General features: G+C 46.7%; 1 protein-coding gene across 2 annotated transcripts in view; it reads left to right on the top strand.

The window, feature by feature from the left end:
• SFI1 (SFI1 centrin binding protein) overlaps nt 1–19317 on the top strand; it is a 79853-nt gene that overhangs the window by 24409 nt on the left and 36127 nt on the right. For both annotated transcript variants that reach the window (XM_063143997.1, XM_063143996.1), the window contains exons 5-10: nt 4500–4610; nt 5791–5885; nt 6465–6582; nt 7550–7652; nt 12498–12654; nt 14967–15128. In XM_063143997.1, coding sequence (XP_063000067.1) covers nt 4500–4610; nt 5791–5885; nt 6465–6582; nt 7550–7652; nt 12498–12654; nt 14967–15128 — 746 coding nt within the window. The remainder of the gene's footprint in view (nt 1–4499; nt 4611–5790; nt 5886–6464; nt 6583–7549; nt 7653–12497; nt 12655–14966; nt 15129–19317) is intronic.

Below are 19317 nucleotides of genomic sequence, written 5' to 3'. Positions count from 1 at the left end.
GCAAAAAGTTTTGTTTCGGGTTTATTGGACTCCACAATGTCTTTTCAATAAGGGTTTGTCTAACTTGCATAATTGCTGGAGATGCAATACATCTAATGCTTCTTTAAGTCATATGCTTTGGCAATGCCCAGTAGTTTCCCCCTTTTGGGAGGAGGTGATAATAAGGATGAACTTTGTACTGAAACAATCTATAATATGGAAGAACGTGCAGGTCCGTCTCAGTTATCTACCGGTTTCCTGGAAGTTAACGCATGGTCAGCGCAGATGGATCTTCAGAGCCCTTATGACAGCCAAAAGACTTATATTATCCCATTGGAAGGACAAATTTACACTTCCTATAATGCAATGGATCGAGGACCTAATAACATTATCAAGTTTTGAACGAGTGTTATATAGACGCAATTTGCAAGAGGATAAATATACGGATATTTGGTCAGCTTTTCTTGAAACCTTTGTATAACTCTCTCCCTTTTTTCTCTCTTCTCCAGTTTATATGATGGAAATTATGATAATTCTACATACACAATCTATGGTGTTCTCCTCCCTGTTTTTCACGATGTATTTCTGTCTTGTTTGTTGATATTCACAATTTAAAAAAAGAAAAAAAGAAAAGAAAACCCAACGGGCTCAAGTTACAGGAAGCCAGATTCCGAGTGGACATCAGAAAAAACTTCCTGACTGTTAGAGCAGTACAACAATGGAACCAGTTACCTAAGGAGGTTGTGGGCTCTCCCACACTAGAGGCCTTCAAGAGGCAGCTGGACAACCATCTGTCAGGGATGCTTTAGGGTGGATTCCTGCATTGAGCAGGGAGTTGGACTTGATCGCCTTGTAGGCCCCTTCCGGGTCTGCTATTCTATGATTCTATAGAGCAGTACCATTACGTTTCATAATCTGGACACCACATACAGCCTGTAATCAAACAGTGATCCTAAATTTAATCATTGAAATAAAATGTCTTTTCGAGATAGTTTACTGCCCTGTTTTTGGACATTTCAGGGAATATTTGCAGAATTGTGTAATCAAGAGTTTGGCCTACTCTCAAGCTAGAAATCCTTTCTAAAATGACAGTTGATTGGTCTCCAAATTTTTATTGTCTTAACATTTTATTGTCTTAACAAATGCAATATTTTCTGTAGTAAGAGAACTCGATCTGGTGTTTTTTCATACAGATTTTTACTGGGACTGTCAGTTGCCAGAGTTTATCAAGAGTTATGAATCCTGATAATTTGAGGTGCTTATTCTGATTTCCTTTTCATTCCCATATTTTACTTCTGATGGTGTTATTGTTCTGGGTTGTTGTATTTTTCGCTTGTAAAGAGAGAGGAATAAATAAATGAGTTTAATGAGATGTTGAGTTAACACTCTGGTAAACTATATGTGAAGGTACTTTCTTAAGTGTCCGAAGATATACTGGCGCTTTCTGGAGCATAGAAACGGTCAGGCAAATTGATGGTGATTCTTTAGACTTAGATGTGTGCATTGTGGTGGCTATAGTTCCTGAATGTGCTGTGAGTAACAAATAGACTAAGCTGTTCAAGGATCTGAGGAACCCAAAGGACCCAACCCACCCACAGAGAGAAGCACTGAATTGCAAACGGCACCTGCAACAAAATTGCAGCTTCGTGTGCACTATTCCTGATTCCCTTCTCTCCATCTGGTCTGTGGGAGGGTCTGTGGCGCAGTGGTAAAGCGCATGGTTTACATGCAGAAGGTCTCTGGTTCAATCATCTGCAGGGAGGGCTAAGAAAAAAACCCTGCCTGAGATCCTGGAGACCCTTTGCTGCCAGTCAGTGTCAACAATACTGTGCTGGATGGGCCCAGGGTCTGACTCCGTATAAGGCAGCTTCCCGGGGTCCTATGTCTCTCTCTCCCCTCTCCTCCCCACACTTCAAATCAGCCAGCAATTAGTAGCCATTGAGCATGCTCAGTCTTCATTGGGCTCTTTTTATTTAAAGGTATTTTAGTCCTTCTGCAACCTTTTGGGTTGCCCCAAGGCTGCTGGTGCCTGGCTCTCACACACGGATGGTGCTGTTTTAGCTACATAAGCAAGCAACAGTGCTCATGGCCTGACAATTTGAAACAGGCGGAATGATTTCATCACTCCTGATGCAGAACCACAGAAGAGTGATCCACCCTCGGAGGCTGCCTGTTCATTGAATCTTTCGGATCAGGAGATATACTCAATCAAAAGCACAGGTGGAAGGCTCCAACATGTATTTTTCACTCTTGCGTGTGCTAAAAGTAAATTAACTTAAGTAAATTAACTTATGTGTAAGTAGAGTGGCTTCCAGTTTTAATTTAGAAATAAAAACTTACCCGTGCCTCATCTGTTAGAAGTGTGGGAATCATTATGATCTCTAAAAGTTCCCCCAGCCTTTCCAATGAGAGAAACTCAAATTTGTACAAAAAGTGCAATTGTCCGTCTGGCTGCTGTAAACTAGGGGCTCAATTGCTGTGCTACGTAAGTCTCCTTACATAGCTCTCATTCATTTCAGTAGGGCCTGTATTGGAGATCTACCCAGTGGATTGGGCCCACAGTTCTTTATTCAGGTGGTGTACATTGCAGGAGGCCATCATAGTAGAATCATAGAATAGTAGAGTTGGAAGGGGCCATCAAGGGTCCATAAGGCCATCAAGTCCAACCCCCTGCTCAATGCAGGAATCCACCCTAAAGCATCCCTGACAGATGGTTGTCCAGCTGCCTCTTGAATGCCTCTAGTGTGGGAGAGCCCACAACCTCCCTAGGTAACCTCCCTATGTAACTGATTCCATTGTCGTACTGCTCTAACAGTCAGGAAGTTTTTCCTGATGTCCAGCCGGAATCTGACTTCCTGTAACTTGAGCCCGTTATTTCGTGTCCTGCACTCTGGGAGAATTGAGAAGAGATCCTGGCCCTCCTCTGTGTGACAACCTTTTAAGTCTTTGAAGAGTGCTATCATGTCTTCCCTCAATCTTCTCTTCTCCAAGCTAAACATGCCCAGTTGTTTCAGTCTCTCCTCATAGGGCTTTGTTTCCAGACCCCTGATCATCCTGGTTGCCCTCCTCTGAACACACTCCAGCATGTCTGCGTCCTTCTTGAAGTGTGGTGCCCAGACCTACTCTAGATGAGGCCTAACCAGGGCCGAATAGAGAGGAACCAGTACCTCACGCGATTTGGAAGCTATGCTTCTATTAATGCAGCCCAAAATAGCATTTGCTTTTCTTGCAGCCATATCGCACTGTTGGCTCGTATTCAGCTTGTGATCTACAACAATTCCAAGATCCTTCTCGTTTGTAGTATTGCTGAGCCAAGTATCCACCATCTTGTAACTGTGCATTCGGTTTCTATTTCCTAGATGTAGAACTCGGCATTTATCCCTATTAAATTTCATTCTGTTGTTATGTAAGTTATGTTCTATACATTGGTGAAGTTCCAAATCACATTCCTGTGTCCTTTCTGTGGAGTTTGCACCTGGAATACTTCATAGTAATAAAACCATAGGTGACAGTTCTGAGAAATATTTAGGTATCACTCCAGGTTGGTTGCAAGTGTACTCTTTAAGTGGCTAATGTGCAATTATTTTAAAAACTGTAGATCTCAACCACAGGAAAATGTGGTTTGAGAATAAAAGATAAAACTGGCAACTGTAGTTTAGACTCTAAACCAAGATTCAAGTTCCAGTCACTGTGATTTCTTCTTCCACCTTCATGAAAAACCCCAGATGCTTTCTCAAACAGTGGCCTCCAAGGGCAAACAGTGGTGTATCAGTTCAACTGTGTAACATCAAACCGCATTTGCCCAAGCTATGGTTTGCAAATGAGCTTCAGTTTGTGATCCTGGTGTGCTGGCAACTTGTAAACCATAGTTTGACATTGTGTCTGAACCATCACTTAGTAATCAGCCTGCTGCTAAATAGTTGAATCATAAGGATGTTGAAATCTACACATACTTTAATTCTTAGCTATGTCGTATGCTTTACTGTGTGATTTTTAGGAGAGTTGCAAACCCACCTCAGTTTTGTTTTTGCAAATTCATAAGGAATGAAAGCACACACAAGAGTTAATCAGATGAGAGTTAATTGCCTTAAGAAATATTTGCATGTTCAGAGATCAAGGTTGTGATCCAACTCACAGTTAAGCATGCTTATATCTTGTTGGTAGCACCAGAACCTGAGCAGACTGGCTTTTGACTAAAATGCCATTCACTGGGCTTGTTCAGACAACATGCTAAGCCATGGTTTCACCACTAACACTTTTGCAGCAAAAGATTGGTGAGCATGTAGAAACCATGGTTATGTAGCCACCATGGTAAGGAATGGTTCACACAACATGCTAAGTCATGGTTTACATGACACGCTATGCCATAATGTTTAGCTCAAAATGTTTTACCACCATGGCTTAGTGAACAGGGTCACTATGAAAAGGAGTTTAAAAAGTTTTTTTAGGAAAATGGATTTCATGTCATCAAAGGTATGTGGCTGTCGTCCTCAATGTTTTACATTCTCTGCATGTTTTAGGCACTACTATGAACAGAAGACATTGCAGAAAACCTTTGGAGAGTGGAAGGAAGAATGGTGGGCTGTCTGCAGAGAATGGAAGCTCACCGTCAGGGCTGACTGCCATTACAGGTCTGTCAAATGGACTTCCTAAGGCTTACAGTAAGACACGGGGAGAAGTGTGCTAAGAAGCAGGCTGTGCCACCTTAAGCAACAAACTCCCAGTCCTCATGCCCTTTCAGCAATCTTTCATTTCCTACAACTTATTACCCAAGCACACATTTCCCTTCCTGGGTCCTAACTAAAAAGGAAATGGCTCAATTCAGACATCACACCAAACCATGGCTTCCACTATGCATAGTTTAGAAGCCAAGCCATGATTTGAGCTTCCAAGCATACAGGCAAACCTTGATTTAGAGCTGCTTGTCTCTTTTCATAGGATCATAGAATAGTAGAGTTGGAAGGGGCCTATAAGGCCATCGAGTCCAACCCCCTGCTCAATGCAGGAATCCACCCTAAAGCATCCCTGACAGATGGTTGTCCAGCTGCCTCTTGAAGGCCTCTTATGTGGGAGAGCCCACAACCTCCCTAGGTAACTGGTTCCATTGTCGTACTGCTCTAACAGTCAGGAAGTTTTTCCTGATGTCCAGCCAGAATCTGGTTTCCTGTAACTTGAGCCCGTTATTCCGTGTCCTAAACTCTGGGATGATTGAGAAGAGATCCTGGCCCTCCTCTGTGTGACAACCTTTCAAGTATTGGAAGAGTGCTATCATGTCTCCCCTCAATCTTCTCTTCTCCAGGCTAAACATGCCCAGTTCTTTCAGTCTTTCCTCATAGGGCTTTGTTTCCAGACCCCCTGATCACCCTCGTTGCCCTCCTCTGCATCCTTCTTGAAGTGTGGTGCCCAGAACTGGGCACAATTCTCAAGATGAGGTCTAACCAGTGCACCAAAGCTGCTTGCCCACAAACATTTTTCCCAGCCCTGACGTATATCTGGGCTCAATCCTTTTTGACCTAAAGAGGAACGAAGCTTCCCTGCCTGGAGGGGATTCTGAACTTGCCACAGGCCATTAAGCAAGTGGCCCTGGCAAGCCTGCTTTGTTGCCCATGAGAATAAGCACCCATCTTTTCTGTGATGAGAAGCTTACGATACCAAAGTATTCTCCCAAAGCAGCTCAGAATGAAACCTCTGTATAGCAGAGGCTGATGGGAGCTGTAGTCCAAGACATCTGCAGGGGCCCAGTTGAGGAAGGCTGGTAGAGTACATGGCTGAGCTGGATTTGGCAAAGTATTTTTTTCTTTTGTTGGTCAGATATTTCCTGTACAACGTGATCTTTCAGGCCTGGAGGTCCTATGTGCTCCAACAGCAAGAGAAGAAGAAGACCAATTGTGTCGCAGAGGCACATGGTGAGAAATTGGAATGCAACAGTGGCAGGCAGTGGCAGGGGCCACAAGCGGAAGTCTCTTGTGGAAGCAGGTAGAAGGCAGGTCGGCGGAGGCGCTTTTTGGAGTCCGGGGCCCACGATCCCCGTGAGTGAGCCCTCAGGGCCACGTTGTTGTAGTGGGCTGGGCTGGAGGCAACAGGGGCCTCAGGAACATTCTCACACACCACAGTGCTTTTTTTAGAAGTCAAAGGGCTGAACTTTCAGGCTCTCCTTCATTGTTTCTTTGTGATCAGGTGGGCAGTGGGGGATTGTGGGGCGGTTTAGACCCTCCCTTCTCTTCCCTTGAGCTTCCCGCCACCAAGAACCGCCCTGCTGGTTGTGAAACAGCTGTGGGGAGGCAATGAGGGAGCTGCTGTGGCAGGATCCGCCACCTCACGCCACTCCAGGCACCTTGTTCTCATTACTCCAGTGACTAGGCCAGGCCTTGGTGTGCCATACTGGGAGGAGAGTTGAAAAGTTAAGCATTTGTCTGAGAAGAGGAAGGGCTTTTAGAATACTTATAGACATTGTTAAAACCATGTATCGATTTGGGTTTTCTCAGCAGCTAAAGTGAAGACCCTTTGGACGTGGTGCCATTGGCTGAGCTATGTGGAATTGCGCCGGATGAAGCACAGGATGGATCTGGAAGCGCTCAGGTTCAGGGAGCAGAGCACCCTGCGGTGAGAACCGATTCGGTCAACGATTGGTTAATGGTGCACACGTGGCTCCTGTTCTTTGACCCCTCCTCCATCCTTCTAGTCATCCAACTCTGATCACGTTTCTGGGAAATTAGGTCCCTTAATCCTTGTGGCTTGAAGTGTAAAACTTGCTTCCCCTCCATGTATGTTAAAGAACCATAGAAATCCAGTAGGTCAGGGGCTGCCAAACCTCCTCCTGTTGTGGAAACTTTTCCTCATTGATCCATCTGCTGAGGAAGCCCTGGATGCCTGCCATGGATGTCTGGGACATGGACAGAAGGTTGATTACTGCATCCTTTGCAGTAGAATCACCCAAGAATTTCTGACTTCCAGACAGTAGCAACAATAAAAGGGTATTTATTTATTTATTTATTTACAAGAAGTTATTATAAATACAGCCTCAGGGCTCTTCTTGTGCTCTCATGTTAACATTGTCTGAGTCCAGGTTAGATTCCCCCCCCCCCCCAGGAATGGCCTAATTACCACCTCTTTTAAAGAGGCCAATACCAGCCCCTCTCTTGAGGAGGAATTTACAACTTCCTGGACTCCGCCTCCCTGTTATATGCAAGAAGCCATGACAGGCCAGAGTCAAGCACACAGGTGGTCGGCCGGACTTGGCCAAGCATCTTGTCTGCAGCCTCAGGCCCTCAGCAACTGAAACTCATCCAGCATTTGGTTCCCGTGGCACGTTTACCTCTTGCCAGAGGGTAAGAAGGGGCCCAGAAACCTCAAGGCAGCCTTGCCCAATCTGGTGTCTCCCAAATGTGTTGGACTGCGGCTCCCGTCATTTGCCAGCCACTATGACTGTTTCCTATGCTGTCTGGGAATGGATCTGGCTCTCTGGTTCCCCAGGACAGATATTTGTGGAACCTTTTGGTTTTATCATTCACTTCTCTAAGTGGCAGAGTGAAATTCTGAAGTATGTCCTCAATCTGTTGTTTTTTGGCAGTCTGTCTTGGAGATTGTGGAGAAAGAGATGGTGCCAGAATCAAGTTCACTATGAAATGGATGGACAGGCTCTACGGCATTGGACACAAGGCTTGCAGTTTCATGTGAGCCCTCGAAATATCAGTCCTTTAAACCTCATATTCTTCTTCGTGGTCTCGGTGCATTCACACCTATGGGCTCCGCGCCTGCGCGAGCTGAATTCGGGAACTTTCCAAGCTTATGGTAATTTTAGGTGGGAACCCTCCCCCACCGCTGTAGTGCACATGTCTATCGGGTTCCCACCCATTCTTCCAGTTTTTCTTCGACCGCCATTGTGGCTGCTTGTTCTCCAGGACCTCCTTAGAACTATCTTCTATTCTTAGCTTTTACCTAAATGTTTTTTTAAAAATTGTTAATATACGGTAGTTAGCGTTAGTGTTATTGTTAATATTTAGATTGCATTAAGGTTTTTTTGTGCGATTTTCACGCTGCTGGTCAGGCGCGTATGGCCTTAAGGCCCCTTTTAGAAAGTGTGTGAAGTGTGGAGCCAAACTCCCCCCTACTGATGGCCACTCCCTGTGTTTAATCTGTTTGGGAGAGGGGCACATAGTTGAATCATGTCATCATTGTATGGCCTTTACTAGACAAACTAGATGACATCGCGCTGACCGCCTCCGTGCTGTTCTGTGGGAAAAGACTTTATTAGCAGTGGACGATCGTCGCCTCTCTAAAGTAATGCAAGACAAAAGAGATCAAAGCCTGACCCCACAAGAACAGGATTTGACTCCCCAACTTCAACTCTCCCCCTCTCGGTTGTGACTGCTAAGAAAATCTCTAAGAAAGCACGAACGCCAAAACATGGAGAAACACACAAAAAGAAGAGAGCTGCAGAGGAGACAGTCATGTCTGCTCCTCCAAAGAAGTGGCCGATGCTACCACCCCCTCCGCCATTATTGAACTCACCAATCCCTATCCATACCAAGCATCCAGCTCCGCCTTTAAGTGAAGCTTCAGTACCGTCAGTGGTGGCAGGACATGCGCTATCGATGTCGGAAGGCGAGATACGGGATTCCACCCCGTCGGCGCACATCAAGCAAATATGTGTGGCCGAGGACTCAGGCAATAGATTTATTTATTTATTTATTTATTACATTTCTATACCGCCCAGTAGCCGGAGCTCTCTGGGCGGTTCACAAAAATTAAAAACATTCAAAGTAGAAAACAACAGTATACAACCATAATATAAAATACAATATAAAAGCTCAACCAGATAAAAACAGCAGCAATGCAAAATCACAAATTTAAAACACCAAGTTAAAATTGATTTATAGACTGTTAAAATGCTGGGAGAATAAAAAGCCCATGACCCTCCCCCTAACTCCGTCATCGTAAAGTCCTCACAGGGTAGATCGCAGAAGATCCATTCTTCTACGGTTGATAAAAAGGGCCGCAGACTCGACCTATTGGGCGGACGTTTATACCCATCCACCGCCCTAGGACTCTGGGTTGCAAATTATCAGGCTGTAAGGGCCAGATATCAATTGTTCCTGTGGGAAAAAATGGGATCATTATCTGACCACCTTCCAGAGGAACAACGGGAGCTTGCTCGTGTCTTCCAGGCGGAGGCACAGAGAATGGCGCGGCAGCAAATCAACACCACCCGCCATCAAATGGACTATAATTCAAACGCTATGGTGGGAGCAATAGCTCTTAGGCGACATGCCTGGCTGCGTTCTGTGGGCAGAACACAAGAGGCTCGATCAAGAATTAAGGACCTTCCTTTTGACGGGGAGGGTCTTTTCAATAGCAAAATTGACAACACCATGGATGTCATACAAAAAGCAAAAAACACTGCACATAAAATGGGATTGTCTCAACCCCAGACAAATTTCAAACAACGTAAATGGTACAGGAGCCCACCATCTCAACAGTTCCGTCGCTCAACAGACCATACCGATCAACAGCAATCGAACTGGCAACAGCGTCGTTTCACACAAGGCTTTTCGAGATACCAAACATCCCGTAAGAGAGAGATTCCAATAAGAAACAGCGGCTTTGATTGCCTCCCTGCCTACCATGGCCCTTACCTGGAAGGACATTTTTTCCGCTCCCTCCTATGCCTCCACTACCATGTCTGGGAGTCCATCACCACAGACACTTGGGTGCTTGCCATCGTCAAACAAGGCTATCGTATCGAATTCGAGGACCTCCCTCCTTTTTCAGGACTGAACATCACAACTCCTTCAGCAACACTATTCAAGGAAGTACGGACCTTACTTCTCAAAGGTGCTATCTGCCCGGTCACCAAGGAGGAAACCCACAAGGGTTTTTACTCTCGCTATTTCACAGTCCCGAAAAAGGATGGAGGCCTCAGACCGATACTAGACCTCAGAGGGGTGAACTCCTACATAACATCACAAAAGTTCAGAATGACAATACTTACATCAATACTATCTCTGCTCCAATGGGGAGACTGGTTTGCAGCAATATACTACTTAAACAAACAGGGCGGAACACGATTCCTGAGACTACTCAAACTGACCATGTCAATTCTGGACTGGTGTACTGCACGGGGCATAGAAATTATAGCAATACACATCTCAGGCAAGGACAATACCATTGCTGACATGCTCAGCCGATCCTACACTCCCTCTCACAAATGGGAACTGGACGACTTGATCCTACAACAGATCTTCAGGACATGGGGCACACCAGAGATAGATGTGTTCGCTACACCGACAAATGCAAAATGCCTTCGTTTTTGCAGTCGAGCAGGAAAAGGACCGAGATCCCTTGGCGACGCATTCGCTTTCAGATGGACAAGGATAATGCTTTATCTCTTCCCTCCTTTTCCCCTTCTAACAAAAGTGATTGCAAAAATACTGTCGGTTAAGGCGTACGGGATTGTCATAACCCCATGGTGGCGGAGGCAATCATAGTTCTCAACTCTCCTTCGACAATCCTCGGGACATTTCTTCTGCCTCTCTTTGGTGCCGAACCTTCTGACACGAGAACACAGAGTGTTCCAGACCTTGCCACTCTGTAATTAACAGCCTGGAAGATAGGCAGAACACACAATCAGCTTTATCTGCTGCCGTGCAAGCAATAGTTGACGCATCATGCAAACCAACAACTTGCAAATCTTATGCCTCAAAATGGATTTGTTTTCAATCCTTCGCAAGAACACAGGGTTTTACTCCACAGACAGCATCCATTCCACAAGTCCTCGAATTCCTCCTCTCTCTGCACCAGAGAGGACTGAAGGCAACATCGATCCGTGTATATTTAGCCGCTATTTCTGCCTTGATAACATTGAATGCCTCATCTTCCCTATTCTCACACACTGGTGTGGAGATTTTTCAAGGGGCTAAAGAACATTGCTCCCCCTATTCACAATCTGTTACCTCAGTGGAGTTTATCAGTTGTTTTACATGCATTGACTAAGGCACCGTTCAAGCCCTTAGCCACAGTCGATCTAAGGCTTCTCACGTTCAAAGTTGCATTTCTGGTGGCTGCTACTTCTGCTCATCGTGTGGGTGAGTTATGTGTTCTCCGAGTGGACCATCCTTACCTAGTTTTCCACAGGGATAAGGTGGTGCTGCATACCGATCCAGCCTTTTTACCCAAAGTAGTTACTGACTTCCATGTTAATCAACCAATTACACTTTTCCAAACCCTACTTCTCAAATTGAAAGGTCACTTCACTCCCTGGATGTGCGTAGAGCGCTGGCTTTTTAAAAAGCTAGGACTGAACCCATCAGATAATCACAGCCCCTATTTATTTGTTACGGAGGACCTAAACATGGTGACCCAGTATCATCTCAAAGGCTAGCTTCATGGGTGGTCCAAACTATTCGGCTGGCATATGAGGTATCCCATATTGACCTCCCACTCAACTCGAGCCGTTGCTACATCAGTTGCTTTCTCCAGAGGAGTATCTCTTTCCGACCTCTGCAAAACAGCAATCTGGTCGACACCATCGACGTTCAACCGTCACTACAGATTGGACATCAGAGCCAGACAAGATTGCTCTTTTGGTTGACTCATACTCTCAGAAGTACTACATTAGAACACCGACCCGCCACCTGGTGAGTAAGCTTGTTATTCGCCCATAGGTGTGATGCACAGAGACCACGAAGAAGAAAGTCAGGTTACTTACCTGTAACTGGAGTTCTTCGAGTGGTCATCTGTGCAGTCACACAACCCTCCCACCAGCCCTGCTCTGGTGTTATTTCCCCCTTTTTATTCATGGGGCCACAATTTTGGTCTCAAAGGTTTTAACTGAAGGAATGGGCGGGAACACTACTGCGGTGGGGGGGGGGGGGAGGGTTCCCGCCTAAAATTACCATAAGCTTGGAAAGTTCCCAAATTGCGCTCACGCAGGCGTGGACCCCATAGGTGTGAATGCACAGATGACCACTCAAAGAACTCCAGTTACAGGTAAGCAACCTGACTTTCCCTGGACTGCTACAAAAAATATCCTAGCAAACCCTTTTTTAAAAAATGAGCTGCTGCTGCTGCCGCTGCTGCTGGTATTAATGGGTGCCCTGCTTGCTAATCATAGGGAGGCCAGGTCTGCCTTGCTAGAGGAGACCAAATTCCTGTTTGCAGCAGCGCCCAGCCAGATGCTGCTGGGGAGCTCGCCAGTAACGCATGAAAGGGAGGAGGGTGGTTGCTCATTACTTGCTGCAACACCTGTTGCTTGGGAGCACACTGCCTCCTTCGTTTCGTAAACAAGATCGTATGTTTGAGAAGAGAAGAGAGGTTGACCACTGCAAATAAATATTTTGCATGTGTTTGTGGGGTCTGCATTAGAACACAAACCTAAGCAGAGAGGAAAGTATGGTTGATATTTCTCCCCTTTTCAGTCTGGGATGCGTATTTTCTTTCTCCTTTGCTCTGCCCTCTTTTCTCTTCTTTCGCTGTCTTGGACTTGGCTCTTTATCCTTCCTGTTAATCCTCATTGTCAGGCCTGGCTCCAATGGAAGGAGCGCCAAACATACATCCAGAATGAGAAGAAGGAGGAAGTCAGGGCAGTGAGGCATGACAGACACAGGGAGATGAGGAAATCCATGCGATCCTGGCACATCCATGTGCAGCTCCGGAGGATAAAGAAGCGCCAGGGCGGTGAGTTGGATGTGATGATCTGGGACAACAGGGAGTGCTGTGTTACAGAGCACGGTATTTTTTTCAGACTGAAATGCTTTTGATTCTGGGTTGTGCTAGTTTGAGGTGATATGGGCCAGAATTGCTGAACATCTGCTGTCAAGGACTGTGTTAGACCACACCAAAGCCTCTACAGAGGGGTAAAACACAACTGAGTATTGTCTTTCACAGGGGATATGACTTTACTGGCAAGCATTAATTATAGTAAAATGAAAACAAACGCACACACATAAAGCCAGGCCCCTTTGAAAGCCAAACGTGCGTGTGTGCCAAACAATACTCTGGTCAGAATTTTCCTGTGTCTTGCTAAGTTATTCAGCAGAGGCAACTCCATTGGGACAGGGGAGTTAAATTGGTTGTGAGGACAGCAACAACCTGATATTAGTTGCCCAAACTGTGCAGCCGTGCAGCCTTGGACATTCAGCTTTCATTTCTTTCTTTTTTCTTTCTTTTTTTAAATAAGGGTGATTATTGCAGAGAGAAGCTTGGGAAGAAGTGGGAAAGCTAAAGCAGATGTTCAGGACCTCTGCTACTCCTACACTTGCCCCAAATCCAAAATCCTTTAAGAACTATGTGCTGCCAGTAGAATGCAGCCTTCTGTGCATCCATCTCAGAGCAAGCTTCAGGTAGCTTTGGCACAGGATGTATAGAACCCCCATTGTTTGTGCTTTAATTAGTGGTGCAACATCTTATGTGTGTTTCCTCCTGAAGGGGTTCCTTTCTTTACAAGGAGAATGAATGTATTAACTGTCACCTTGAGACTAACTTTTTAGAAGCTTTTTTTTAATTGTAAAATGGCATAAGCTTTCCTAGGCAACAACCTTCTTTATCAGATGCTGAGTTGGAAATGGGAAAAGTAAGGCAGAAAAAAGAGCCGAAAGTTGACGAACATTCTGAAGTTCTTAAAGGGACTGTAGTAATAACATAAGTTATGTAGAAGCTTTATAGTGTGCAAAGAACCCATAGTCTCTGTTAAGCCCTCAATTTATACAGTCAAACATAGATATGAATTCCTGCTCTCTATGCAATTGGACCTTCCCAGGGCCAATAACTGAGGACTGCTGTGTCCAAAGAGATTAAAATTACCACTCACTAGTTTCTTTGTGTTCTTGCTCTTTTTATCTGATAGTGGACCACCTCCGTCTTTGCCTCCGTCTTGGCCAATGTAAACTGCTGTCAGACATTTAACATGTGAAAAGAGTTACACCGCATTGGTCGACATACAGGTATAAGTGCTATGGGTGTCGACCACTAGGTACACACGCAGTGTTAATGATGTGTTTCCAGGCCCTCCTGCTGCCGTGCGAGACAAGAGGCCTGCCAAGTAATCCACAAAACTTTCTTCAGCAAATAAACCTGAAGAGAGTTTGAACACTAGGAACTTTCCTCTAGGCTAAAACTTGGCTTAGTAAGCTAGACAACTGTCCTTTCAACAAAAGGGAAGGTCTTTTCCCTGGGTCCTTTAACTTCAGGGAGGATTCCTCTGAAGAGGCCTTTGGCGAGAAGCTAGCCGAGCTGATTGCCTCTCGCCTTCTTTTAGCTGCTCCCATTTGAATCTGCGGCGAACTCTGGAATTGGTCAACTCTGAAGTCCCTTCCCCCTCTTGAAGACTGCTGAGTTCCTGCAGACTCTGAGTTGTTAATGTTTTCCCTGATAAAGTCCGGTGAAGATTCATCCCTGGCTGGTGAAGAGCCTGGGGATCTCCTCTCCTGCTTCCTGTGTAGGCTGGTACATTTCTAGTCCTGTTCCTTCTGGTTCAGAATCTGATTCCGATTGATAGCCTGAAACTCCTTTCCCCCACATTAAGGGGAACGGGCCAGATCATGAGAGTTACTTGCATTGATTAGAGGGCACCATTGACCTTTAGGTCTGTTACAAGATCTTGCGCCTTGTCATAAATTGATTGAGATGTTCTTGCCACTGGTAAATAGTAGTTCCAGGTGATTGTCCATGTGTCAGCAGCAGTCTGACTCTTGTGGCTTCTTCGTGATCTGCATCATTCTCTAGTATAAGCTCTAGGCTATCACACATCATAACACTAACATGGCTTTCACATTATATAAATAAACTTTCTTTGCAAGGTTAACCGGTCACCACTGTCTAAATGCTAGTTTTCTTATCGTGATTCAGCACTTAAATACTGGAGATGGTTTCGTTTCTATCTCCTGTTTAACGTCAAAATGGTTACCACTTGCGTACTTAACGCTTGCCTGCCATCCCCCTCCCGTTATTAGCACAGGCGGGGGGGCAATGTTGTGCATCTTTTGTTCCAGAGCTGGCTTCGCAGCACCACCAGACCTGTGTGCTCCTTCAGTGTTTCTCTGTGTGGCGGCTGACTTGGGAACGCAGACAGCAGTTGCACCTGCACCAGGAGTGCCGAGTTCAGCTGGCAGCAAGGGCGGCTTTGCGAAGAGTTTTCATACGATGGAAGCACTGTATCCGTTCTTTCGATATCTCTTTGCAGGGGTGTGTGTGTGTGTGTGTGTGTGTGTGTGTGTGTGTGTGTAAAACGACACTTAAAAATACAGGCACATTTTGAACCTGAGCAGCCGCCCTGTAGTCGAGCAGGTTTCTTCCAGGTTCCAGCACTGGAGCCAAGACTGGGATGGGGCCTGCTGTTCAGTTTAGCCTACTGGTGGCTGTAAATGGGCCACAGTCTAGGTAACAGTCTTTAAGAACAAGTGGATGTAAAATAATGCCAGCATTAAGTGGGTGTGAGTGTGGGATGCTTTTTTGCTCCTTTGTAGTAGTAGTAGTAGTAATAATAACAATTTTATTTCTTACCCGCCTCTCCATTCTGATCAAGGCAGGGAACAACAATAACGATAAAATACATATTACTCAATTAAAACATAATATACATTGTTAAAAACATCCTAAAAACATCCTAGAAACATTAAAAACATTTTAAAATTCCACTGGATAGGCCTGCCAGAAGAGATCAGTCTTAAAAGAAACTTCTCACCCCCAGCTGCAACATCTTTGGGGGACTGGGAGCTTAAGAGGCAGGCTCCTTTGGGGGCGGGCTCGCCGCCGAAAGGGGGCCTCCAAAGGGGTTTGCCACTTTGGGGAAGCCACTCCGGGGCAGTACACAAGGGCGAGGGCCTGTCCCCTTGTTTGTTTTGTTTTGTTTCTTTTCTTCTCTTCTCCTCCCCCTACTTTCGGCCTGCTTCCGTTTAGTCGTGTGAGGGTCCTGATAGGCTGTCATGAACATCTGCTTTCCTGGGAGTGGAGGAGGTGATGGGAGTCCGGGAGCAGCCATCACAGTTATACAGGGCAGAGGGAGATACAGGGCGGGGAGACAGCTGCACTGTCATAAGAGAGAGTGCAATGACAGGGTGTTGGTTGTCCCCAAACTTCCCCCCAATTCAAATAATTTGGATGGCCCTGGCAACAGACCTCCTGGGTTGAAATTGCTGCTGGTGAACGCCAGGTCGGTTAATGGGAAAACAACTGCTATCCAGGACTTGATCCTGGATGAGCATGCCGACCTGGCCTGTATCACAGAGACCTGGTTGGATGAAGCTGGGGGAGTTAATCTCTCTCAGCTTTGCCCACCAGGGTTCTCTGTCCAGCAGCAAGCAAGGCCTGGAGGGCGGGGAGGTGGAGTTGCAGTGGTCTATCGGGATTCCATCCCCCTGACCAGGTGCCCTGTCCCACAGTCTGCAGGGTTCGAATGTGTGTATCTGAAGGTGGGTGCCCGGGAAAGAATAAGGATTCTGTTGGTGTACCGTCCACCCCGCTGTTCTACAGTCTCCCTTCCTGAGCTAGCCGGGATAGTCTCGGATTTGGTGTTGGAGTCCCCACGGCTTGTTGTTCTGGGGGATTTCAATATCCATGCTGAGGCTGCCCTTTCGGGAGCGGCTCAGGACTTCATGCCCGCCATGACAACTGTGGGTCTGTCCCAAGTAGTATCTGGCCCCACCCATGTTGCTGGGCACACTTTGGACCTTGTTTTCTGTGCTGGATGGGGTGACAGGGATCTGAGAGTGGAGGAACTTTATATAGTTCCGTTGTCATGGACAGATCACTACCTGGTGGGGTTTAGACTTGCTGGCACTCAGAACCTCTGCAGGGGTGGAGGACCGATTAAGATGGTCCGCCCCGGGAGGCTGATGGATCCGAATGGTTTCCTGATGGCTCTTGGGGATTTTCCTGTTGCCTCGGCAGGTGATTCTGTCGATGCCCTGGCTGATCTCTGGAATGCAGAGATGGCCAGGGCAGTGGACACGATTGCTCCTGAGCGCCCTCTCTCACGTTGTGGAGCCACACCAGCCCCCTGGTTTTCCAGTGAGCTGGCAGCAATGAAACGAGTGAGACGGAGGCTAGAGCGACGTTGGCGGAAAACTCGGAGTGAATCTGATCCAACGCAGGCTAGAGCCTATTTGAAGGCCTACTCTGTGGCAATTCGGGCAGCGAAAAACCATTTTTTCTCTGCCACTATTGTGTCTGCAAAGAGCCGTCCAGCAGAGCTGTTTCGGGTGGTCAGGGGCCTTCTACACTCTGGCCCCCAAAAAGTGATTTCAGACCTTTCAACAGCCTGTTGTGACCAATTTGCCCAGCACTTTGCAGACAAAATCGCTCGGATCCGCTCTGACTTGGATGCTATTGTTGATGCAGATCCAGTGGATGTAACTTTGGCACCTGCTTGTCCAGCATTATTGGATACCTTTCAATTTGCACAGTCCGATGATGTGGACAGGGTCCTTGGATTGGTGAGAGCCACCACGTGAATACTAGATCCTTGCCCTTCCTGGCTTATAAAAGCTGCCAGAGGGGGACTGGCTGAGTGGGTAAGTGGAGTGGTCAATGCCTCCCTTCGCCAGGGAAGGGTCCCAGCCTGTTTGAAGGAGGCAGTGGTAAGACCCACACTGGAAAAGCCCTCCTTGGCCCCCACTGTATTGGATAACTACCGGCCAGTCTCCAACATCCCATTTTTGGGCAAGGTATTGGAGCGTGTGGTGGCCTCCCAACTCCAGGGATTCCTGGATGAGACGGATTATCTAGATCCATTTCAATCTGGCTTCAGGCCTGGTTATGGGACAGAAACAGCTTTGGTCGCCTTGGTGGATGATCTTTGCCGGGAACTGGACAGGGGGAGTGTGTCCCTGCTGGTTCTGCCAGCGGCGTTCGATACCATCGACCATGGTATCCTTCTGGGCCGCCTTGCTGGGATGGGTCTTGGAGGCACTGTTTTACAGTGGCTCCATTCCTTCCTGGATGGACGGACCCAGAAGGTGGTACTGGGGGACTCCTGTTCGACTCCTTGGCCATTGGCCTGTGGAGTCCCTCAGGGCTCTGTTTTGTCTCCCATGCTATTTAACATATACATGAAACCATTGGGAGAGGTTATCCGGAGTTGTGGGGTGCGGTGCCACCAGTACGCTGATGACACCCAACTCTACTACTCCTTTCCACCCAATTCCAAGGAAGCAGTTTCTGTGCTAAACTGCTGTTTGTTGGCAGTAATGGATTGGATGAGGGTGAACAAATTGAAGCTTAATCCAGATAAGACAGAGGTGCTCCTGGTCAGTCGAAAGGCAGATCAGGGAATAGGGATTCCGCTTGTGTTGGATGGGGTTACACACCCCCTGAAGACGCAGGTCCGCAGCTTGGATGTACTTCTGGATTCAGCCCTGAGCCTGGATACCCAGGTTTCGGCGGTGGCCAGGAGTTCATTTGCACAGTTAAAGCTAGTGCGCCAGCTGCGCCCGTTCCTAGAGATGTCGGACCTGGCCACGGTGACACATGCCTTAGTTACATCCCGATTGGATTACTGTAACGCGCTCTACGTGGGGCTGCCTTTGAAGAGTGTTCAGAAACTCCAGCTGGTTCAAAGAGCTGCAGCCAGATTGTTGACCGGGGCTGGTTACAGGGAGCAGACAACTCCCCTGTTAAAACAGCTCCACTGGCTTCCAGTCTGTTTCCGGGCACAATTCAAAGTGCTGGTTATGACCTATAAAGCTCTATATGGTTCGGGTCCAGGTTATTTGAAAGAACGTATTCTCCCTTATGAGCCTGCCTGTGCTTTGAGATCTTCTGGAGAGGCCCTTCTTTCAGTCCCACCTTCTTCACAGGCACGCTTGGTGGGAACATGGGAGAGGGCCTTCTCGGTGGCTGCTCCGGTGCTCTGGAACTCTCTTCCTGGGGAAGCTAGGCTGGCTCCCTCCTTGATGGGCTTTCGGAAGCAGGATAAAACTTTTTTGTTCAAGCAGGCCTTTGGAGAATAATCCAGCCCTCCGTCTATGTTAATGTCTTATAATTTTGTTGTGTATTTTTTTTATTGTTTATGGTTTTGTTTCCCTCCCCCCCATGTATATTTTAAACTTTGTAAGGCCGCTTTGAGGCCCAGCATTGGGCAAAAGGCGGGATACAAATAATAATAATAATAATAATAATAATAATAATAATAATAATAATAATAATAGGCTTTCTTAAATGTTGGTAGACTGTTATGTTGACGAGTCTCCTCCAGCAGGCCATTCCACAGTCTGGGAGCAGCAGAAGAGAAGGTCCTCTGGGTAACAGTTGTTAATCTAGTTTTTGCTAGCTGAAGTGGATTCTTCCCAGAGGACCTGAGTGTGCGGGGCGGATTGTACGGGAGAAGGCGATCCCGCAGGTAGC

This window comes from Elgaria multicarinata, chromosome 18 (genome assembly GCF_023053635.1).
Source record: "Elgaria multicarinata webbii isolate HBS135686 ecotype San Diego chromosome 18, rElgMul1.1.pri, whole genome shotgun sequence".
Taxonomy (NCBI): domain Eukaryota; kingdom Metazoa; phylum Chordata; class Lepidosauria; order Squamata; family Anguidae; genus Elgaria; species Elgaria multicarinata.
The sequence above is the reverse complement of the archived record's forward strand: the minus strand, read 5'-3'. Positions and strand labels throughout refer to the sequence as shown.